General features: G+C 43.7%; 2 protein-coding genes across 2 annotated transcripts in view; both read right to left on the bottom strand.

Annotated features, from left to right (window-relative positions):
- LOC119558358 (gastrin/cholecystokinin type B receptor) overlaps positions 1-23,149 on the bottom strand; it is a 29,856-nt gene extending 6,707 nt beyond the window's left edge. The window contains 5 exon segments of the mRNA XM_037871863.1: positions 7,324-7,650; positions 7,736-7,936; positions 22,319-22,859; positions 22,861-22,935; positions 22,937-23,149. Of these exon segments, the coding sequence (XP_037727791.1) occupies positions 7,324-7,650; positions 7,736-7,936; positions 22,319-22,859; positions 22,861-22,935; positions 22,937-23,149 (1,357 nt within the window).
- LOC119556702 (mitochondrial import inner membrane translocase subunit Tim13) lies at positions 21,498-22,279 on the bottom strand. Its single transcript, XM_037869100.1, has one exon. It carries the CDS (start codon positions 22,165-22,167, stop codon positions 21,844-21,846), a length of 324 nt encoding a protein of 107 aa, XP_037725028.1. The 5' UTR covers positions 22,168-22,279; the 3' UTR covers positions 21,498-21,843.
- Positions 23,150-24,785: the final 1,636 nt, after the last annotated feature.

Raw genomic sequence — 24,785 nt, 5'->3', positions numbered from 1 at the left:
GATGCTATCTATTCAAAATCCCCTTAAAAAATGAACCACGGGTTTGACGCAGAAGGCATGGCTCTACATTACAAAACAAGGAAGAACGCTATAGTCGAGTACCTCGACTATCAGATACCCGGTACTCAGCTAAAGGCACCAAAGGGAAATAGAGGTCTGCAAGCAGCAAAGCGAGATTAAAATGCGCCACATACCCGCGATCTCAATATATGGTTATGTGGGCGGTAGACAGGTTTAAGCGTTATGGGAGTTAGAGTGGGCGTGGAAAACTTTTTTTGGGTCAATCGATAGGTATTGATGAGAACAATTCATTTCAGTTAAAATTTGTAGTCTAGCGTCAAAAATGTAGGAGCCACAGCTTGTTGGCTTTAAAGTGGGCGTGGCACGCTGCTGAAACAAACTTGCGCTGCGTAAGAAGCTCAGGAATCTGCATGCCAAATTCCAATGGCCTAGCTCTTATACTTTCCGAGATCTCAGCGTTCATCCGGACAGACAGACACACGGACTTGGCTAGATCGACTCGGCTAGTGATCCTGATCAAGAATATATATACTTTATGGGGTCGGAAACGCTTCCTTCTGCCTGTTACATACTTTCCGACGAATCTAGAATACCCTTTTACTCTACGAGTAACTGGTATAACAAGAAAGGAAGCTAACTTCGGCACGCCATAGTTTCTATACCCTAGCTGGTCGTTCCCGTGGGAGTATTGTATGTACACCTCGCAACAACGCCACCTAATGTCGATTCTTATACCCGTTACTCGTAGAGTAAAAGGGTATACTAGATTCGTCGTATGCCACGCCCACTTTAACGCCCACAAACCGCCCGCAAACTTCAAAAAATCGTAAGTATGAACGCGGATATCTCGGAAAATATCAAAGATAGAGAAATGGGATTTCAGATTTAGATTCCGTAGGCTTGAGCGCAGCGCAAGTTTGTTACGCGAATATGCCACGCCCACTCTAACGCCCACAAACCGCCCAAGCCTGTGGCGCCCACAATTTTCATCTTAGATACAAAGTTTTAACTGAACTGTATTGGTCTCGTCAATACCTATCGATTGACCCAAAAAAAATATCCACGCCCACTTTAACGCCTATAACGCTTAAATCTGTCTACCGCCGATAGGTGGCGCATTTCAATCTCGCATGGCTGCTTGCATATCTCCATTTCCCTTTAGCTGAGTTACGAGTATCTGATAGTCGAGGTACTCGACTATAGCGCTCTTCCTTGTTTTTATATAAGCCATAATGGTTTTAGTGAACATTTTTTTAAGTTCCGAAAATTGTTTGGTTATGGTAAAAGTTGACAAATTCAATGTAGAGTGCCATGACTTTGTACTCATTCGAGTTTGGGAATTTGGGGGTACCATAACCAGAAAGTTTCATTTTTGTACTGGCTTAGCCACAGTTCATATCAATTTTTCTCTACTCGTTTTACTCAAACATAAAAACCGAAATTTTACGCTGTGATAATTTTTACAAAAACCGATATTATTTTGTGAAATATTTTCCAAGCTTTGAAAATAATCATACCATGGTAAGTCTAAGATTTTTATACCCGTTAATCGTGGAGTTAAAAGGTATACTAGATTCGTCGGAACGTATGTCTGTCCGTCCGTATGAACGCTGTGATCTCGGAAACTACAAAAGCTAGAAAGTTGCGATTAGGCGTGCAGATTTTTGAGATTATTACGCAGCGCAAGCTTATTTCATAAATGTGCCACGCCCACTCTAACGCCCACAAGCCGCCAAAAACAGGCTTCTTTTATGCTAGACTCAAACTTTTAACAGAAATACATTGCTTCCGTCAAACTTCGCGGATATCTCGGAAACTCTCAAAGAGAGAGAATTGGGATTTCAGAAATATATATATATATATATAGTTAATATCATTTTCATATACTAGTTGTGTAAAAACAAAAAATGTTCCAATTCTTTTACACCATAATAAAATACAACATTTTCGTATCCCACAGGATCCTCCTGGCTTTGCGGGGCTATCGATGCATTGATGCGCAGCTCCTACCAGGAAAACTAGCAAGACTGCGGACTATCCTCCGCGTCCGTGAGCCCATTGTGGGTGATCGCCTGGTTCTGCGAGTTGGATCTGTCGATGGCTTCCATGGGCTGTGGCTGTTCCCGTTGCTGCCGAGGGGCTCCTGTCCGTTGCTGATTCTCGAGTGGTGCGTTCGGAGAGTGACCATTCGCACTGTTACAAATTGACTTGCGTTAAGACCTCCAAGGGCACGCGTTTACGGGCACTATATTCTGCATATCGGGCCCGAAATATGATTACTTACGAGATTCTCTGATGTATCCGACCTTCAGATGCCAGCAGAAGTATACTATCTTTGAACACTGTTGGGATATTGGATCCTTGCTTTCCTTGTCGATGTGCAACTCTACAATCTCGTTTGGACAGAAGTCCGTTGGGATCCTCACAGCGATCCACAGTGCGATTAACGACACCCCACCTATCAGTCACCAATTCCGGGTTCTGCTTTTCCATCAGTGCAAAAATGCAAAATGACAAAGCAGAACCCGGATCTGGTGACAGACAGGTAGAGTGTCGTTAATCGCCCTGTGGATCCCTGTGAGGATCCCAACGGACTTCTGTTCAAACATCGAAGAAGATCGAAGAATTTGATGAAGGGCAGAACAGAACAAAAGAATGGCGAAACCCGCTAGACTAGCGGGTTTTGTCAATTTCTATTGTATTGGGATGAATGAATAAATTTTAGATGGTGTACTGACTCGAATATAATTTAGTTTAATTTAATTTTAAATGCATTAGATGGGTATTGATAATAATTAAATAAATATTTTACTAGCGGGTTTTGTCAATTTCTATTGTATTGGGACGAATGAATAAATTTAAGATAGTGTACTTGAATTAAATTTTGTTTAATTTAATTTTAAATGCATTAGATGGGTATTGATAATAATTAAATAAATATTTTACATGAATTTAAAAGCGTCTTTTCCCGAATTTCTAAGGCACCAACCGCTAGCTTACGTCGAAGGACAAAATATTTATACCCGTTACTCGTAGAGTAAAAGGGTATACTAGATTCGTCGGAAAGTATGTAACAGGCAGAAGGAAGCGTTTCCGACCCCATAAAGTATATATATTCTTGATCAGGATCACTAGCCGAGTCGATCTAGCCATGTCCGTCTGTCCGTCTGTCCGGATGAACGCTGAGATGTTGGAAACTATGAGAGCTAGGCTATTGAGATTTAGCGTGCAGATTCCTGAGCTTCTTACGCAGCGCAAGTTTGTTTCAGTAGAGTGCCACGCCCACTTTTACGCCCACAAACCGCCCAAAACTGTGGCTCCTACAGTTTTGATGCTAGAATAAAAATTTTAACTGAAATGTATTGTTCTCATCAATACCTATCGATTGACTTAAAAAAGTTTGCCGCGCCCACTTTATCGCCCACAAACCGCCCCCAAACTTCAAAAAATCGTATATATGAACGTGGATATCTCGGAAACTATCAAAGATAGAGAATCGGGATTTCAGATTTAGATTCCGTAGTTTTGTACGCAGCGCAATTTTGTTACGCGAATATGCCACGCCCACTCTCACGCCCACAAACCGCCCAAGCCTGTGGCGCCCACAACTTTCGTGCTAGATAAAAAATTTTAACTGAAATGTATTGGTCTTGTCAATATTTATCGATTGATCCAAAAAAAACTTTGCCACGCCCACTCTAACGCCCACAACGCTTAAATCTGTCTACCGCCGGTAGGTGGCGCATTTCAATCTCGCTTTGCTGCTTGCATGTGTCCTTTTTCCTTTTGTCCCTTTAGCTGAGTAACGGGTATCTGATAGTCGAGGTACTCGACTATAGCGTTCTTCCTTGTTTTTTCTAGAACCTTAAAAAAAACGGTTCAGAAAATGGAAACTAGAAATGTCTGATTTCAAGAAGTAGGCCTTAGAAAAAGAACATGGGCGTAGTCATTAAGAGTAAAAAGGGGATTTCGGGGTTACAAAATCAGATTGATACTCTGTAAAAAGCTGGTTGATTTTTAACATTACCTAATCCCATTTACATTTTTACAAATTATTATAAAACAAGAAAAAACGCTGTAGTCGTGTACCTCGACTATCAGATACCCGTTACCCGTTAATCGATAGGTATTGATGAGAACAATACATTTCATTTAAAATTTGTATTCTAGCATCAAAACTGCAGGACCCACCGTTTTGGGCGGTTTGGGGGCGTTAGAGTGAGCGGAGCACTCTGCTGAAACAAACTTGCGCTGCGCAGGAATCTCAGGAATCTGCATGCCTAATCCCAGTATTGTAGCTCTTATAGTTTCCGAGATCTCAGCGTTCATCCGGACAGACAGACAGACGGACAGACGGACATGGCTAGATCGATTCGGCTAGTGATCCTGATCAAGAATGTGTATACTCTATGGGATCGGAAACGCTTCTTTCTACCTGTTACGTACTTTCCGACGAATCTAGTATACCCTTTAACTCAACGAGTAACTGGTATAATAAACTTACGCTTAATATCACCATGTGTACATTCCGCTACATAAAAATGTTTGGATACCCAAATGAGAATATAGTGATAATAGGGGACCTCAACAGCAGTCATCAAAGTTGGGGTTCTTTAAGAAGCAATAGTATAAATAATAATAAATTCAAATATTTCACTAAAACAAACCTTTTTACTCTTAACGATAGAACTCCAACTCACTTTTTAACCCAAACTTCACTGACTCACATCGTTCCCACTATAAGCACGTCAAATCAGGTACCCATTTAAGTGAAAACGAACCAAGAACTCTTTAGTAGCGATAATTTCACCATATGTGTAACTGCGCTTAACTTTTACCTCGGAAATAAGCTCAAAGGTGGTCAAACATCAACACGTTCTGTGGCAGGAAGCCCAGACATTATAGCCACTGTTACACTTTCCCAAATGACCCGTCACTAATCATAAAAACTAAGCTTTCTACAGGTCAGAAAATCATCTGACGAGAAATCCAAAGCAGTGTTTCAACAGAAAACTGCCTAGGTAGAATAGTAAACTACCTTCTAAGAACAATCCGCAGAGGCATTTGTGATAGATGACAACATCGCCTGCATTGAGTTTAAAAGTAGCGCATTAAATTCCCTCAAATATAAACTCCAGGCCGTGATAGAATGTTGCACCCAGTGCTCAAGACCCTTCCTACCTTACTTGTTAACATATACAGCAATATTCTTACCAGCCATATAACTCAACGATTTAAAAAAGCAGCACAGTCGAGCCACAAACCTAAATTCCTGGAATCCAGGAAGTAGTTGAACAGATACACGAAAATATTCAAATCAAAAACGAATACTCAGAGAGCAAACTTTCACACAAATATCTATTGGGCCAAATTGACCAATGTAATAGTTAAGCTGCTAACCCATCGAATTGTCAATTTGATCAATGGTTATTAAAAAGTTGGGTTTTTACAGTTACGTAACTATCCGTATTGGTCAATTTTACCCATAACATTTTTTGTGTGTTTGTTAATGGCATCCCCCAAAAATCGTCGAGCTCTGCCGCACGATTGCAATCGACACAGAGTTAAATTTTTTTTCGTACGCCAACGACATCGCAATAGTGAAACATTTCATAATTTTTAACGAACACAATGTACCCTTTTACAATATGAGTTACGATTTTAGGAAGCACTTAACGAACTTCAGCTCACTTTTTGCGTTGAGGAAGTCTAAAATGTGTGGTGGTACAAAGACTTGGCCATCTATCCTGCTAATGGAACAGATGTGTATTAAAACAATATACTGTCGCAGTTTTATTGCCGTTTGCGGTTCCGAAAATAGTTAAGTTGAGCATAATTTAAATTGCTATTAAAAGCGCACTTTGTGGGCGATAACATACGAGTTCATGGAACGAGCTGTGGGAGAATTCCGAGCTACTAATAATGTGGCAATTCCGATGAAAATGTTCAGCCAGCGAAAGGACGTTTGTGACCCGGCCAGCACACAAGCACAGCCATACACTGGTGCTCAGTGCTCCGGGCTGGCAATTTATGACAGGGTAATGTCAAGCGACGGCCGTAAACGAAGGCAAAAGTTTAAAAATTTAATCAAGTTTATTGTCACGCAGCACCGGAGTTCGAGTATGTGTGAAAATGAGTGGAGGGATCCTACAGCCTCCACTGGAAGGCCTAGGAGTGGGGTAACGGCCTTTAACGAGCGCTTAAATGCTCGTCTCTTGCATAATTTACGGCACTTAAATTGACCTTTTTAGCAGCAGGCGGACTCCCATGGTCCGGGGCCAGACAGTGGTGGAGGGTCAGCCGGGGTCAGGCACCTAGAAGAGCACCAGGAAGTGAAGCACTCGATGACCTCCGTGGAGTGTCCGCCCTCGAGAGCTGTGATAATTCCGTGTTCTAAGTGGAGGTCTATGCAAATGCGCACTTTCCATTTTCCATAAAGGACTTAGCACGGAACCCTTTCATGTAAATGAGTCGCTTCGGGACTGCCGTTAGCATCTTCGGAGGAGGACCTCCTCCCCTCTCTAATTGGAGCAAAGACAAGGAGACTTACATTCTGCTAGATGAAAGAGAGTCTGCTGCCAGAGGCTCTGTGTGATTTCCACGGGGATTCTACGGATGTCGCATTTATCATACACGTCATGTTATCCACTCGCATCCAATGAATTCCAAGAGGCTTTTGGAAAGAATCTCCACTGGGACTGTTCTATATTTACAGCCATCAGACATTCGCTGCAGCCTTGGAAAATGTGTGTTAGGAACGTACTTAAAGCCGGCATTAAAGGCGCATTATAAGAATTGATTTGCCCCAGCCTGCCTTGGGCTGCCTAGAATATTTGGGTCCATAATCCGGGGATGATTCACAGCCTCAGCAGCTGGAGAGGGATGGGGAGCCATCTAGCCACGGTGAGTGCTCCTAATGCCGTCGATGAGAATGCAAATGAAAGTAACAACGCCGGGGGCTTTCGTTCGCTATTCGCAATTGTCTCCCGGTTCACCTCTCCTCTTCTTGGGGAACTTGGTTGGGTCTCCTCCAGGCTCTGGGATCCAGCCACCCATCCAATTCACTTCCGCGACTTAGGCTGGAGTCGTCGACACTCGAATCACTTCGTGCGTGGCAAACGTGGCCGTGCAAATTGTGTGTGACGCAGTTCGGGGGTTTGTGTAAGCCCAGTAGTTGAACTAATCTCGTATGGCGCCCCCCGGGAGCAGTCACAACTAATAAAGCTCAGGCACCAGCGCCACAATACCCTTTGACCCCCGGGACTGTCGAAAAAAATGTCAAGTTTAAACAAGAGGCCTTACCATAGTAGTAGGACTGGGAGTGCTGCTGGTGGTGCGGATTGTGCTGGTGGGTCACAATCGTGTCGAGAGACTGGCAGTGGCCCCCGTTGGCCCGCCGTTGGCTGCCGGGTCCCGAGGCGGAGGCGGAGGGCACCTCCGGCCCGCTGCTGCCAAAGTTCATGGCCCGCTCGTTGCGCATGCTCACGTACAGAGTGCGAGTGATGAAGAGGTAGGTGAAGCTCAGGGCCAGCAGGGGCAGCACCAGGAGGGCCAGGTCCAGGAACAGGTTGTAGGCCCGCTCGTAGTTGAGGCTGTCCGCCGGCCATTGCTCCCGGCACTTGCGCAGTCCTGCAGGGGAAACAGGGGGGATGGGGTTCCCGATTAGGCTCCTCCAGCTGGAGGATCCGGTGCAGGATCACCGGCTCACACTCACCTGGGCGGCTGGTCGGCATCAGCTGGCTGAAGGCGGCAATGGGCGTCATGCACACCAGACTGCCCAGCCAAATGATGGCGATGATCTTGTTGGCGTGGTTGATCGTCTGCCAGGTGCGCGACCTCAGCGGATGGCAGATGGCGTAGTAGCGCTCGCAGGATATGGCCACCAGTGTCCACGAGGAAACAGCCACGGAGGCAGCTGCAAGAGAAATGAAATTTGCGCATACAGAGAAGGAATGGGCCTTAATCACACGAATCAAAGCTCTTTTTATACCCTTGCAGAGGGTATATTGATTTCAGTCAGAAGTTTGCAACGCAGTGAAGGAGACGTTTCCGACCCCATGAAGTATATATATTCTTGATCAGCATGACTAGATGAGTCGATCTAGCCATGTCCGTCTGTCCGTCTGTCCGTCCGTTTTTACGCAAACTAGTCTCTCAGTTTTAAAGCTATCGGTCTGAAACTTTCCCAAAAGTCGTATATCTTTGCAGGTAGTATATAAGTCGGAACCAGCCGGATCGGACAACTATATCTTATAGCTCCCATAGGAATAATCGGAAAAAAAAGAAAAAATTATATCTTTGGTGTTTTTTAACATATAACCTTCTAAGCTTGAAAGTAACATTTTTGAATTAGTTTTGAGTTTCGAATTAAATTTTATCAAAATCGGACGACTAAATCATATAGCTGCCATAGGAACGATAGGAAAATTGGTGGGAAAATAATATAAAACAAAATATAGCTTCGGTGTTTTTCAACATATAACCTCCAACGCTTGGAAATAACATTTTTTAATTAGTTCTGAATTTCGAATTGAATTTTATCAAAATCGGACGACTATATCATATAGCTGCCATAGGAACGATCAGAAAATTGGTAGGAAAATAATATGAAACAAATTATAGCTTCGGTGTTTCCTCTTATACTATGGGGAATATTAATTTTTGTGTTTATAAATTTAATAATTATAGCTGCAAGGGTATATAAGCTTCGGCTTGCCGAAGCTAACTTCCTTTCTTGTCAGTCTTAAGAAAGAACACAAAAGAATTATTTTTCAATAACTTAACCACAACCGTCCTGAATAGTGAACAATTTGTAAACGCTAAATTTGAATGCTACACATAAGACAGTTTAGTTTCCCGAAATTGTATGGTGCAATTCTTTTTTAAAGTGTTTAGTGTCTAGGTTTGGATCTTATCTCAAGTTTCGATAAACTTTTTTTAAGGGCTCTTTTCCCTAATAATAGCACGCACATTGTATTTAAATATTCACTTTTAAGCCGGGATACGATTGGTCAAGTTGAGGGTCACCTTGTTGAAAGGCTCTAAAAACTTGAAAATATCTCACAAAAAAAGTGGAGGAAACCGGACCAATGATAAAACGAAAGATATTCTTTGTGCGACAATCCTTATAATTGGCTAATACCCATTGGTGTGACAATTTGTAAGAAACCAGGTTTCCTATTAAGAGATCTAAGGAAATCATGTTTTGAGAATTCTTAATGCTCGTTTATTTTTCAGGATAAGTTCATAATCAATTTTGTGGAAAGAAATTACTTAAGTCAATTTCCTGGCAGAATCAAAAATATTGCTAATCTACTGCTGCCATTTGCCACCCTCCGTAAAGTTTCGACTTTTATGGCACCAATATTAATGGCCATTTCCGGGCTGCCCTTCGTTTCCCCCATAAAGTTTTATTCGGGCACTCATTGGCAATTGTTCCGCTTGGACCACGACTCCATTGCGTCCCCGGGACAATTAAAATGTTAATGTCTTTGTCAGATCCAACTTGTTTTTTCGGGACGGCGTTATGATAGCAATGGTGCCGCATTTAATCAAAGTCCCTAGCCTACACGGACAGTTTTCAAGTGTTGCCGGCAATGGGCCATGGTCGTTCTAATCGCCATCACAATCGCAGTCCCCAATCCGAATCCCAAAGCCCAGCCTAATCCTGGCCGGAATCAACAGTGCAATAAAGACCAAAACACACACATTCGCATAACTTGGTAAGTGGATTCTGGGACCACCTCAAAGCGGGTTGAGTTTGGGCTTGGGCTTGGGATTTGGCTTATATAAAATGCGGCTGGCCTCATTGGCGGGATGATGAAACGGAACGTAACGGAACGGGCAAGCTCATTAACAAAATTAAATTTAGCTCCGTCGCGAGGCTCCTCCATAGGCACCCTTTACCCTGGGAAAACGGAGTGTAGACCGTAAACCGTGGACCGTGGACCACGAACCATGGCTCAGTGCTTTCGAGTCCGCAACAAAAATGTAAATTTTATGGAAATGCTGGAAATAGATGCCGGACCGCAACGTGGGGCAACAATGAATTAAATGAAACGCAAATACTCGCACGCCCACGGACTTGTGGAGGTGTGGCATATGGGGGTGAAAATGGCAATGGCTAAGCGGAAAACTGTGTCGCTGGCAGTCGTAAATAGAATTGCTGATTGAACCCAAACATCGGAGAACATCGGGAACTTTGACTTGGCCAATGTCGTGTTTGGTTTCTGCGTGCTCCACACGAGCATTCCATAATGCCAGCTAAGTCCTGCACATCTCGATGATACCTCTGATAATCGCTCCTTAAAACGTGTTTTACTTTCCTTCTTTTTTTCAGGATTATTTGGTCGCAGTCGTAAAACAAGCTAAGCTCCCTGGGACCCTGCAGAGTGGTGGAATAATATTATTAAATATGCATTTCTTATCTGACAGACAGTGCTGTCAACGACCTATTTCAAAAAAATGACAGATCGCCATACAAAAATGACAACCTTTTCCCAATTTTGCTTGACTTCAAAATGTAGTTCTTAAATTATTTTTTATCCAAATGAATCTTTATAAATTGAATGTGTTTGAAGGGTGACAAGCAATATAAATTTCAGGTTTTAGAAACCTTATTAATAAATTGCGATTACCAATTGCGAAAACCATATTCGGCAATAAAAATCACACGTATATTACAGAAACTGTAGATTGTATATAATATAAAACGAATATAAAACTCATATATGATATTTATGTCATATGACGTCTGACTGAAATTAGAATCCCCTTTGCAAGGGTACAACAATGATTTGAGAACATATCAATGAATAATTCGGCGCTCATCAAGTAAATGAATTAAAATGCTTCGAGGTTAAACTACGAATAGAGGAGTGGGGATGTTCCACTAATGTTTCGGCGAAGTTCAAGGCCAAGCATGCAAGCCGAAATATCTGTCCGATAAAATGACAAATTGATGGCTCTGTCGACGTACAGTCATCTCAAATGGAACCTTTGTCCACTTTCGGTCGGCAGGAGGCTCTCAGGTGCTCAAAGCCAACTCAGGTCGCAAAACGACAATGAGCTGGGTTTCCGTTTCCCCGGCGGCAACATCCCAAATCCCCACCTCCTGGCATCCTGCACTTCGGTGCGTGTTCGAGTGACAAACTCGAAATGGTTTTGCCATGCAGAAATATCCAGGCGCTGGTGTGGGTGTGGATATAACTTTATGTGTGGCTCAAGTTGTGGGAAACCAAATGAAAGACCGGGCCTTAAACGGAAAATCTAACATTTTACTTCCCTTGTTGCACATTCCATTGGTCTGTGGATGGCCTGAAGAACTAGGGGCTACAAGGGTTTTCCCTTCGTGATATATTGCGCAAATAAAACCAGAGCGATCGCTATAGTCAGTGTCATCGACCATCAGATACCCGTTACTCAGCTAAGTGTACTGAGAGGAAGTGCAAGGGAAATAAAGATCTACAAGTAGAAAAGCGACAGCTCCCAAGATTGCACACTTTATTTGCCTAAAACTTTTTAATGTATGGCCCGAATTGAACAATTTTTCGCATGTAGTTGGACATTGAAGATCGGAGCAATATGAACGTTTGTAGGCGTTAGAGTGCATGCAAAGTCCCAACTTTCTAGCTTTTATGCATAAATTCCGAGATCTCAGCGACGAACATGGCTAGTTCGACTCCTGATCAAGAATATATATACTTTATAGGGAACGCTTCCTTCTACCTGTTACATACTTTCCGACGAATCTATTGGGTTGGCAAGAAAGTCATGTCGTTTTTTTTCAATATTTTCAAAGATGATTTATTTATATCAGGACTTATAATTAATCAATTATGTATTGGCCTTTTTGTTCGACCACTAATGACCATCTCTCGGGCAGCTGCATAATTCCGCGCTCGAAGAACTTTTGGTCTTTTCCAGCAAAGAATCGAGACAAGTGGTTTTCGACAGCCTCATCTGAATCAAAGTTTTTACCATTCAAAGAGTTTTGAAGAGAGCGAAACAAATGGTAATCTGAAGGTGCTAAGTCCGGACTATAAGGTGGATGTGGTAGCACTTCCCAATTCAGCTCCGTTAATTTTTGCCGAGTGACCAAAGATGTGTGGGGCCTAGCGTTGTCATGGTGAAAGACTATACCCTTGCGATTAGCTAGTGCCGGCTCCTTTTCTTTAATTTTTTCCGCCAAATTGGATAGCTGGCGACAGTACACATCTGAATTGATGGTTTCATTCCGTCCCAGCAGCTCAAAGTGCACTACACCCTTCCAATTCCACCAAACAGACAGCATAACTTTCCTCTGATGGATATCGGCCTTTGATGTGGCTTGGGCTGGCTCATCTTTCTTGCTCCATGATCTTTTTCGTTGGACATTATTGTAAACAACCCACTTTTCGTCGCCAGTAATGATCCGCTTCAAAAAAGGATCGTTTTTAATCCGTTGCAGCAGAGAATAGCAGATGTTGATACGCTTAGTTAGGTGAATTTCCTTTAAGTTATGCGGAACCCAAACATCGAGCTTGCTTACGTAGCCAAGTTTCTTCAAATGGTTTTCAACCGTTGTATGCGACACACTGAGCTTCTCTGACATCTCCCGCGTTGAATAGCGCCGGTTTTCATCCAGCAAAGCCTGAATTTGTTCGTCAAAAACGGCCGATGGTCGACCAGAACGTGGGGCGTCTTTAACTCCAAAATCTCCAAGCCTGAATTTGGCAAACCAGCGCTGACATTGGCGATCACTCATGGCATCTTTACCATACACTTCGCACAATTTTTCGCGAGCTTCGACCGCTTTTTTTCCTTTTCGGAAGTAAAAAAGCAAAATATGCCGAAAATGCTCACTTTGGTCCTCCATGTTTAATTTGCTATAGCTTCCACAAATGTTATCGAATAATTACCAAATTTTCGTCGATAGTACCTAAGACAATAAGCTTTAAAACGATACTAAAAAGTGTGACCCTGGTGCTCGATTAGTCGTAAATAAATTAGATTAAAAACGATTACTAAAAAAAACGACATGACTTTCTTGCCCACCCAATAGTATACCCTTTTACTCTATGAGTAACTTGAATAATTACCACATCCATGCTTCATATTTCATCTGTTTATTGTCGCCTACGGCTTTTTGCTAAATATATTTCATAAAAGCCTCATCCACAATGAAAAATACCTGACACAAATGAAGGGGTTGCGGTGAAAAGGCCAGTGTGAACTTTTCTGGCTTTTCACGCTGCATAAAATATACTTTCAATTTTCATAGCTGCTAATTGTGCTGTGTGCACTGTTCAGGAGTCTTGGTTACCGCCCATCCTTCCCAAAAGCCCAGTGGCCTCTCTGGAGATTGTGGCCAAACATTTTCTAGCTGGTTATTTGCTTTTCGATCTTCTCCAGTTCTCCGCTCACCTTTCGACACTATTTGGCATGGTAAAAGTTACATTAAATTAAGCTAACAACCGCAAAAGTATGACTGGCCTCTGCCCAAGAGAACTAGCTGCAGTTCGACAGGCTTCCATTTCTGGGCAGCCACCTGCCACGGGCAATTTGCCTGCACTCGGGAGGTGGTCACCTAACCTACACAGAAAGAAAAATCTAAAAATACTAACAGAGTTTCAAACCCCTTTCTAAATGTTGTTAATGGTATGCTGCGATGAGAAAAAAAAATACTTTTGAATTACAATAATGCTGTAGCATACTTTTAGACACTTTTATAAGGAACTTAACTTTGTGATTAATATGATTTACCTCTGTACCTATATTTTGATATTATTAATATGTGGAGAGGTAGGAACAAAGTAAATATCTATTTGGTTTTTCTCTGTACAAGTCAGCAAAGGCCAGGTAAATAAACCCAACCGTTGAGTGCGGTCTTGTGAACAGTCTCTTTAGCCTTTGAGGTGGCCAAGGATACCAAGTTCAGCTCCGGACCGCCCCTCCAAGTCGCTTATTTGGTTTGTAATTTACGTCCAAGTTGTGGGGTCAAAGGAGCAAGTTGAGTACCAATTAAAAGTACTGGCACCTCCAAAGGAGGTTCATCGCATCCAGCTGCACGGAAGGAGAGTAGTTTGCAGTCCAACTTCCGTTGCTCGGATCAGATTTAAAACTATGCTCCCAACCCATGGCTGCATTATGGATTCGCCTGATTCGTGGGAGTAATTTAATGCAAATAGTGTAGAGCACAATGGAAGGCAACCACAGAGCGTGATGTGGCAGCAACTAATTGCTGGCCCCGCGTTTTGGCTGCGAGAGTGGATAGAAACATTTGCCGAGTGCCAAATGCTTATGGCTCAAAAACTATTACGGCTAACCTCTGGGACTGGATTAAAATGCTTTTCATTTTCTGCGTAAATATTTGAGGTCCAACTGGCTCACTCCGGCAGCAGGTTTATTTGAACAGGATGTGGATAAGTGGACATACAGCAGATACACGCTCTATTTGTTTTTCACAGCTGACGTAAATATTTCATGTAATTTATATGCGAAAATTGCATCACAAAACAGCATCATAAATTAGGGTTATCAAATTGGAAATGACTTTAAGCGGCGCATGCAAATCGATTGCCAAACTTATCCCATTTTCAATTTTCCATCGCAGAGCCGCCTCCTGTCCCCACAAAGGATTCCAGATCCAATCCAATTCCGGACTGCCCTCTGGTCGTTGGTTTTGATTTAGCGCCCCATTCGCAACTCACTGACAATAAGTCCATTTTTGCCATTCCAGTTACAGTTGCACAACTGGCCGACATAGCTGAAAGTGGAATTTCATGGACTCGACGCAGTCCGATGTGCGTGCGCCTCTGTCGAGTCCTCAATAAAAATAATTCCAAATTTGAGACAACAATAAACAACGGCTGGGAAAAAGTTTGGCCTGTCGACGCAGAAAAGATTGAAAAAGCACAAGTATATCGGGATGGATGGTATGGACGAGTCCTTGCCCTCTACTCCGGGCCCCCACAAAATGTGGCGCCCACGATGGATGGGGGTATCAGATGGTCGATTTGCCGCTTATTGTTATTTTTCCGGACTTCTTCCTTTTGATTTCGTCTGACGCTTGCCATGCGAAATTGTGAAATTATATAAAAAATTGGGTCCTATTGTTTTCCCCGTATTGATGCGTAAAGTTATGGCCAACGAAGAGCAACTTTTCGCATGGGGGCCCCTGCCCATATGTACTCATATGAGTGTCTGCGTGGCATAAAAGAGCAATAAACTGAGCGGACCCAAGCGATATCCCCCAATCAACATGAATTTTAGGGGCATATTTTGAAACACAACAAATTAAAATGTCATACACAGCTATTCAAAAATCGTGCTTGAAGGAGTTGGCCTGCAAGTTTTAAAAACATGGGGTTTTTTAGAAACTCTAGAGCTTTGCATTTTAATTGGAAAACTAGATGGGGCTGGTATAAAAGCTGTTGCATGTTTTCGAGATAATTGGGCAAAGAAGACAAACTTATGGGAAATTTATCGGGAAACTACAATAAACTGGGTTTAATGGGGCTTCTCTTAAGAACGGGTAGAGGCACCAAATCGATACACGCCAGGCATTAAAGATTCACCTGCTCCTCGAAAACTCCGTTTCGCATGCATGACCTAGCTGCGGAGAAGGTGGGAGGTGCCGCCCCCTATTGGTGACCTGTTTATGTCACTCGATTCACGGACAATCGAATGGTCGCTGCACTGCATCACCAGGAGAGGTTGCTGTTCAAGTAGCTGTCGCTGCTCGACTTCACACTCTTGAGCGGGGATTTTGCCATGGCATGGTAGGAGTGCAGGAAAAAGAGATTAATTTGAATAATGCATTTTGCGATCACCGTGTGCCGGTGCAAAGTTCGCAGAAGTTCACCTTAACTAATCATTATTTTTGGTCATTCTACTGGCTCGTCAACATTCAAATGTCTATGTCTCAAACTCTTTAATCTGCTGGCTTCTAATCTTAACTCAATGTGTTTAAGCGAATTCATACCTTCAACATTAATGTTCCAACTGTTTGAGGTCTGGTAATTACATTTTTTGGCCCCATTTAGCCTTTCCCTGTTAATGCCAATTTTATGAATATTTTCAAATAATATATCTGCTGAGTTTCCGAATTGAGGAACTACAGAACACGGCTTGGTGACTCTGATTTCCGTACTGCGTTCTATTCACCTGCCGTGGACCCCATTTATACATCGTACCAATTTTGCTGAGATTGAAAATTAAATTATTTTGAGCCAAGTTAAAATATTCTAAGTTTCTGGGTTGGTGACCCCATTGCGCAGCATTCCATTTGAGACTTACTCTGGGCTTTTCTCGGTTGACGCAAACCATAAACAAGCTTTTGTGCTGGCAAACGGAAAGAGATTTGCATCGCTGCGCAAAGTAGAGGTCCACGGCGTGACTTGCCTCCTGACGGGCTACTTTAAACACCCCGTAATTGTTGCCATGGCAGTATTTTTTCAATCTTCTGCTCCTCTACTTTGAAATGCCTTTCGCAGTCGTTTTTATCCTTGCGATAAATTGCAAAATAAATTGGGTCCACAGAAATTTTTGCAGGCGGGTGGGGGCCGTGAAAACAGGTGGCTCAGAGCAGCCGCAACGGGCTGGACGGCAACTTGACCCGCAACAAAGGTGGACAGCTGAGGTGTGTGTGGCTGACATCAATGCAGTTCGCCACGAGCTGCATATAAGCCATGTTAATTTCACATTAGGCCCTGTCAACCGCATTTCGTGGTTGCCCCCACGAGGGAAAAGGGTGCCACTGGAAACCCTCAAAGGCGAAAAGGAGCTGAAAAATCACCATTCATTTTTATTCCCTTTGTGCCATGTGCCCTCAAGACGCCGGCCCGCAGAACCCACCCATTTCCACCTCCCGGACTCATTAATTCGACTCAAAAGTATTTTTCATTTGCCCACGCAAATAATACTCACACGCAAGGAGTGGCATTAAATATCCTTTTAATTTTCCCAGTTTTTAATGCTATTTGTGCAATCCATTTAATGGACGACAGGTTTTATTATGATCTTGATAAATACATAAGCTTTATCCATTAAATCAATTGGACAGAGCTTTAAAATTAAAGCATAAAGCCAACGCTTATTTCGGGCAGTGCATTTGGAGCGGGAAAAATGTGAGGGGGTGGAGAGCAAGCATCAATTGTATTGAATCATTGGAATCATTGCGGAATAAAGTTTATTAGAAACACATTTCCATTTTACACGTTACCACTGCCTTTTCATGGGGGTGTATGCAAATTGGAAAATGAAAAACACAGATTGCTGATGAAAACAATGTTTTAATGCTTTTTGCCAGGGACACAGATACAGATACAGAGATGAAGTTGACGTGGCCATAATTGCCAACAGAGGCTTTTCTTCTTAGTTACAAATACTTATATAATTGAAAATCAATAGCCATGTCAATTTCGTAACTGTGGGTGTCATAACTGCCCATTATTTCGTTTCGAAACATTTTCTGTGGGCAATAAAGTGTCGATTTTCACATTCAGATAGGGTCTGGACCGGACTGTAAAGGACGGCCATCATAAAGTTCAGACCGTGAATGCGTATGTGGATGTGGACAAACAGAGGACAATTGCAGACTCATGAATGTCCCCGGACTCATTATGATTGAGTAGGATTAAGTTGAGTGGCACATTCATATTCATTGCTTGCCCCGGATTTCGAGTTTTCGCCCAGTTAACTCTCATTAAAAGAGGAAACAACATGGAGAGCACACACATAAGTTCGAGTAATTGCGCCACAGTCAAATAAGACCGATTCCTTACGGCTTCTGTGCAAACTTTGTAGCCAAAAAGCGTGGGCGAGAGGTCATGGGGTTGGGCTTGGGGTTAAGGCTGGGGTTGGGTTGTGGAGAAAAACAGCCCCTGCCGTTCCACAGCATAGTTAGTTTTTATTTCAATTCGTCTTTCTGCTTATGTCATTTTGCCTGCCTAATGCCTTCCAAGTTCCACCAGTGTGTGGGCATAAATTTGCTCATTACTGGTGCCTTGTCCCCTTGAAAAAGTCGCTGGAATTGCATTGCGGCCAGATTTTGAGACATTCGCAAGTATGTGGCTTCTTCTCGTTTCCTCCCAGCTTGCTGCTAATTAATGATTACGTCGACGTAGCGCTGATTTGTGTTGCCAAGAACAAGAACAAGCGAAAAAACAAAGGAGCCATCAGCATCGGTGAGCGGGACAAATGGCAAAAGCATAAAAACAAAGCTTGCCAGTGCTGGGGGAAAATTCAATTAATCATTAATTTGCTGAGCTGTCAGCGACTTGGGCGAGCTGGACGAGCCCAATGGGAGGTCCCTCCACAGGTCAGGGGTCAAGGCCACCAAGGCTGGGGGCAACAAGTGCAGCCAGGTGGACCCTCAAAGGAAATACGTCGAAGTGGAAAGGATTGAAGTCGTACATTATAGGCGGCCAATTTGCCAATTACCTTTTCCGGACACAAACGTCCTTTTTGAGTGTCCTGAATAGAGAACACTTTCCTTTTTTAATGGGATAGCGTTACCTAAGCTTCATAATAATTATTGGGACCTAGCTTAGAATTGTTTCAGATATTGAAGTGTATCCAACGATCTCAACATGCATAAAAAATGCCATTAACAGGGACCCAAAATAATCATTATTTGTGAATTTTATTTCGGAAAGACTACTGTGATTATTACTTTTACAAATCAAAAATGACACTACTCTTAATCTTTTCCTTGACGGCTGTTTAAATTACCCAATTTGAAGAGAAGCTAATAATATATTAACTCCTGACCGCAATGAATTTAAAAATCGGCCAAATTGGAAAAAGAAATACAAAAATATTTTATTAAGTTATTTTAAATAAAAATAACAAATACTGATTATTTACGGTCTATGGCCATTAAAAGTGTTACTCTTTTAAACAGATAAGAACATCTAATAAGAATTGAATGGAAATAGAAAACCCCTTCTCTTTTTGATAGATTAGCGTTACCAAAACTACATCGTAATTATTTCAGGTCTGGCTTAAAATATTCATACCCGTTACTCGTAGAGTAAAAGCTTATACTAGATTCGATGGAAAGTATATAACAGGTAGAAGGAAGCGTTTCCGACCCCATAAAGTATATATATTCTCGACCAGGATCACTAGCCGAGTCGATCTAGCCATGCCCGTCTGTCCGTATGAACGCTGAGATCTCTAAAACTTTAAGAGCTAGAGTGTTGGTACTTGGCAAGCAGATTCTTGGGCTTTCTGCGCAGCGCAAGACTAAACACTAAAACCCGTCTATCGGCCGCATTTTTTAATATTTGGTAAAAATTTAAATGACAGTTTGTTTTTATTATAAACATCTATCTACATGCCAACTATTGAAATCGGACCATTAAAAAGTTATAACCAAATAATAATCAATATTTTGCAATTCATTCCAGATTGCACACCACATGCAGCAAATAAGATGTTTTCACTAATACGCGTTAATGGCGCTGTAGGCCAAGTGGCACTGCAGAAGAAGAAGATAGGTGGCGCTATAGGCTAGGCTGTTAGTGAGAAAAGTAGAGTTGCTTTAAGCATGTCTCCATCCCTCTCGCACTCCCTTAAGCTGAGAAACGGGTACCAAATAGTCGTCTTTAGCGTTTTCTCTTGTTTTAGTACCAAAAATGTCTAGCCATGTACTTGATATTCTGATCTTGGGCGATTTGACATGTTTTAGACTTATAAGTTTATCCTCGGATTTAAAGTTGCAGAAATAATGGCCGTTAGTAACGTTTCTTTTTGAAGCAGATGAGGAAATCGAATGACAGTTGGGCGAAAGAAGCAGTCCGAGGGAATTCCACTGACCACAATGCATAATTGGAGACATAAATCAAAGGGCGTGGCCACGCCCACCGTGGAAGCTAGGAAGCAGGACGTGGCTGCACCTTGACGTGATGATGGCCATAAATTGGTGCCACAGCCCGTCCAGCGATGACATTTTCAGATTTACGACCAAGTCGAAGCCCCGTGCAACAGATGGTAAGGTACGGGGGGTCCTACGACGAGGATTGGGGTCGTTCTGGACCTTCCCGGGCCCCAAGAAAACGCTGAGTGCTTGCTCAACAAATTGGCATGTGTGTGCCTGTGCGAGTGGAGCGCTCAACTTGTTTGCCCGCCATTGTTATTATGTTGTTAATAAGTTAGAGCGGGGGTGGCCAAGATGGATAAGCGGGGATGGCGGTATGAGAGATGGGGGGATGCCAGCCAGCAGCGGCGGTTCCGGCAGCCCCGAAAACAAACTTGCAGCAAGACAAACAACATTACCAGCACGTCTAAAACGGCGCAGGAAACAGGAAACAAGTCATGAAAGTGCATGGGCGGATGAAAATGGGGATGAGGAGGAGGAGCACTCGCAGGAGGAGCAGAACAAGCAAAAGGCGACGTGACGTTGCATAGCGGAATGATTTTCCGCAATATTGCGATGGTTAAAAGCAGTTCCAGGCTGCTTAGGCTGCGACTTGAGTGCTCCGCCGGCAGAAGGATCGATTATGGGGCTGTGTGCATATGGAAATTGGCCAGAATGTTGAGTACATGCAGCTCCCGGCACCGAGTAATTTGCAATGGAAATGGGGATCAGCCTGGATTAGTCGGAAGCGGACAGGGGGAGCCGGATGTCGCTTCCATTTGGCTGCTTCTCCAAGGAGCAACAGGACCTCCCTCATAAATGATGAGCGAATAATTAGAATGCCCTTTGGCATGCACTTTGATTAAATAAGCAAAGTACTGCCACTTCTCTCCCTGGCGTCTCGAGTCCTCTGACCCAGTGGCTCCCAAATGAACTGCCCCAAACGGTATGCTGATGAGCATTTGTGACAGGTGTCAGGGCCACTTCTACGCTCTGCTCCTATCAGCCTCAGGAAAGGATATGGAATCACACCCAAGGCAAGCCGTATCACAGATGGGTGAACCGGAGCCATCGGATAGATTCCGTACCCACATCATCTAAGTATGCTGGAGACACAAATTAATGTCTGGCGAGCATGTTTTCTCATCTGACTGGACTTCTCAAGGACTTAACTTGTGTTCGGGGTTCAGTCATTGAGTTAAAATTACTTTAAAGAGCCTCCCGAACATATACTGTGTGTTTGTGACTGTGCGGGGGCCTATTTAATCTTTTGAACCCTTGAGGATCCCAAAACCCCGACTGTCGTTACGCAGATGCGGGCCACCATAAAAGAAGGCCATTGACAAGCGGATGCGGAGATGAGATACAGCGTGTTCTTGCCAACGAAATATGATTTAAGCCATAAATAAACGCGGAAATTGTGCGTAAAATCGATGGAAAACACAGTTTTCATGAGTGGAAGGGCGATGTGCATAAGCGCACAATCTAAAATACTTAGTATGGTCATCTAAAACTTATGGGACGAACGTGTGTCTGGGTCCCAGGAAATTGTATTCCCCCATCTCTCACCCACTTTGTGTATTAAATTTAGCTTATGAGGGTGCTCCTTTGAAGGAGTTCCTAGTGAGCACAGTGAAAGTAGAAGGACATTTTTATTTTTTGTCAAATACCATTTACCGATGACTACTAAAATTTGTTAGGGGTCAACACGAAGACATCGTACGCGGCCCCGCCAGTAGTAAATCCACTTACTCCCCTCCTCCTGCCGCATTTTCATTTCCAGTTCAGATGACCTCGGAAGCTTGGGGGAGCATTAAGATAAGTGACCTTATCCGGGTGAGTCCCAGGTGGGCCGTGGATCCGGGGGTGAGCAGAGCCAATGGGCTCAGAATGCTCCGTTTGCGGAGGCTGGGAGGACCAGCACATGGCTATCTGCACATTCATCGGTCTACTTGTTCCTCTGGAGGTAGTCATTACTTTCACTTTCCCTTCTCGTCTGTGGGACCACCAGATGCGGATGAGGATGAGGATGCGGATGCGGAGGAGGTGGCGAAGTGGGCCAAGCGAAGCTGCTGCTGGCGGCGCCGGCGCCGGAAGTATTGGCACGACACCACCTGAACCGAGTCCATGAACCGATCCATACAGGTGGAGAGGCAGTCGCGCTCCGAGGAGCGCAACTCCAATCCCGGTAGGGTGACACATGCGTTGAAACAGCGACGCGTCATCTTCTGGATCAGCTCCTGGATGTTGGCCAACACGATCTGCTGGCGAATCCGCTCCAGGTCGTGGTGGTTGGGCGGCATTCGTCTTTGACTCGACGAGCGATTCCGGGACTCGGCCTCGGGGCTGTGGACTAATGATTGTCGGGTCGGATTCACAGTTGTGAGCTTGGATCACCTTTTAATTTGGACACGGGCCAGACATGAATGGACTGGCCTACTGGCCGACACTTACCCTGTGCAAACTGGATGAGCTTGCAGAGCAGCTCGCCGAAGATGAAGTGCCGCAGCAGGGTTCCGACCAGGGTCACCGGCATGCAGAACACGCCGAGCAGGATGTCCGAAATGGCCAGGTTGAGCAGGAAAACGTTGGTTATGGTGCGCATGCGACGGTTCTGGACCAGGGTGAGCACCACCAGCAGGTTCCCAACCACGGCGCACAGCAGGATGGCCGAGTAGCAGGGCACCACCCAGATGGGCACATCGGCACTGACGCGCACCACGCTCCGGTTCGCCGGTGGCCTGATGGTCTGCGTGGGCGCCAACGTGCTGGGGCTGGTCGGGCCCAGGTCTAGATCCAGGCCGAGGTCCAGTTCCAGGCCGCTGTAGTTGAAGAGATCGCCGGGGGCCCCGCTTATGGTCACCCCGGCGACGGAGGCGGGAGTCCCAAGGCTGCCATTCAGGTGGATCACTGCCTCCCTGGCCAGCGGCAGCGCCTGGCGGAGGAAGCGATAGAAGGCGTCAATCGTGAGGCCGAAGGGTTCTCGTCTCTGATCCCCTGAATCGCACTCGCAGTCGCAATCGCACTAGCACTGTCGGCACTTCGTCAACTTCACGCAACAAAAAACGGGGTCAGGTCGGAAAAGGATGTGGCCCGGCAGTACGGAGTTCGCGTTCCGCAGTGTGTGTCGCGCCTCGCAATCTTCGCGAAGCACTGACACGGTCGTCGGCGCTTTTTGTGGCCACCAGCCGGCGCCAGGCGACCGCAACATGCTGCCGAAGGACCGCGGCTCAATTCACCACAGGCGCGGCAACATGTTGCCAAGGGACTTGTTGATATTGTCATATCGTGCCTGCTTAAAGGAGCTGGGAGCAAGAGCTGGTTAGTTTTTACTTTAGGCAGACCTCAATCGCAGTCTTGGAATATCCATATTCGACAAGGACCTTTCAATATTCAATTCACAGAACTGGTAAAACCAAATACCGAGAATCAGTGCTAATGACAGATTGGCTTTAAAAGAGCGCAGGTGGAAGATACACACGTTAGCCAAAAAAATGAAGTACATTTTACAAATTTTAACTTGTAAGAATTAAAGCAACCCATTAGAAATTAGTTAGACCAACCAAATTAATATTTATATCCAATTGTCTTGAGTAGTTTGCCTACTTTGAACATAAATTTCCCACGACTCAAGAACAATGCATTCACCATTTTACGCTCTAGTCTAGTTTTGAACGCCGCGTGGTTCAGTTATTAATATTTTCTGAAATAATAAACGAGTGTTTAGCATTGAACGTATGTATGGGGTCACCCTACGAAAAATTTGTTGACCAAGTGGGGGGAGCACCTTCCATGAAAACCAGAAAAGACATCCTCAATCGAAAGTGTTAATGAAATGTGATTTTTAATATTAATATGTACAACGTACACTCACAATATTTTTTTTTCTCATATATCATCATCAATCGAAAGGAATCGCAAAAACTACAAGGATTGTATACCAAGAATTAAACAAAAATTTATTTGTATTGGTACTCTTACTCCCATAAGAGCGGTGAAAGTGTAAAAATTAAAATTTAGAAAATTTGATCTGTTGGAGCCGTTGAGGATAAATGCACAAGTTCATTAAACTAGTTGTATTTTCACTTAAAATTCGCATCGAATGACACCTAAAGCTTAAACGCAAAATATGATTTTGGGGGACTTCTCTAAATGAAAATGTTATTTTGCTTGTCAGCTTGTCAGTTTGTCCCAAAACGTTATTTTAGGGTCCTGAAAATTTAAGATGATGTTAAACAGCTTATAATTAACTTTAGTTCTACCACTTTTGGAAAAACTCACTAATTTTGCCGGAAAACAGCTTTAAGTAGCTGCATTTCGTACATCCGTAACTTGTGAATTACAAGGTGAGTTCCAAAGTAAACAGGACTTTTAAAAAAAAGACAGAACAAATAGTTTTTTCGGCAAAATTAATTTATTTTATTCAAAATAGTCTCCTTCTGCTTTAATACAGCGTTTTGCACGGTTCAAAAGCATGTCGAACGAGTGTTTTAGCTCGTTGCCCGGTATGACCGCCAGTATGCCGGTGCAAGCCTTTTGAATGGCCTCTACGTCTGCATAACGCTTTCCTTTCATCGGCAAATGCATTTTTCCGAAAAGGTAGAAGTCGCACGGTGCCATATCAGGTGAATACGGGGAGTGGTTGATGGTTAAAATGTGATTTTTGGTCAAATAGTCGGACACAAGCGTCGATCGATGAGACGGCGCATTATCGTGCAACAAACGCCAACTTCCATCTTCGCGATATTCGGGCCGAACACGTCGAATACGGCGCACCAAACGCTTCAAAACTCCAAGGTAAAATACCGCATTAACGTTTTGGCCGGATGGAACAAATTCTTTGTGGACAATACCCTTGGAATCATAAAAACAAATCAGCATTGTCTTCACTTTTGACTTCTCCAGGCGCGATTTTTTGGGT

The sequence above is a fragment of the Drosophila subpulchrella genome, chromosome X, assembly GCF_014743375.2.
Source record: "Drosophila subpulchrella strain 33 F10 #4 breed RU33 chromosome X, RU_Dsub_v1.1 Primary Assembly, whole genome shotgun sequence".
Taxonomy (NCBI): Eukaryota; Metazoa; Arthropoda; class Insecta; order Diptera; family Drosophilidae; genus Drosophila; species Drosophila subpulchrella.
This window is presented reverse-complemented; position numbering and strand designations above follow the sequence as displayed.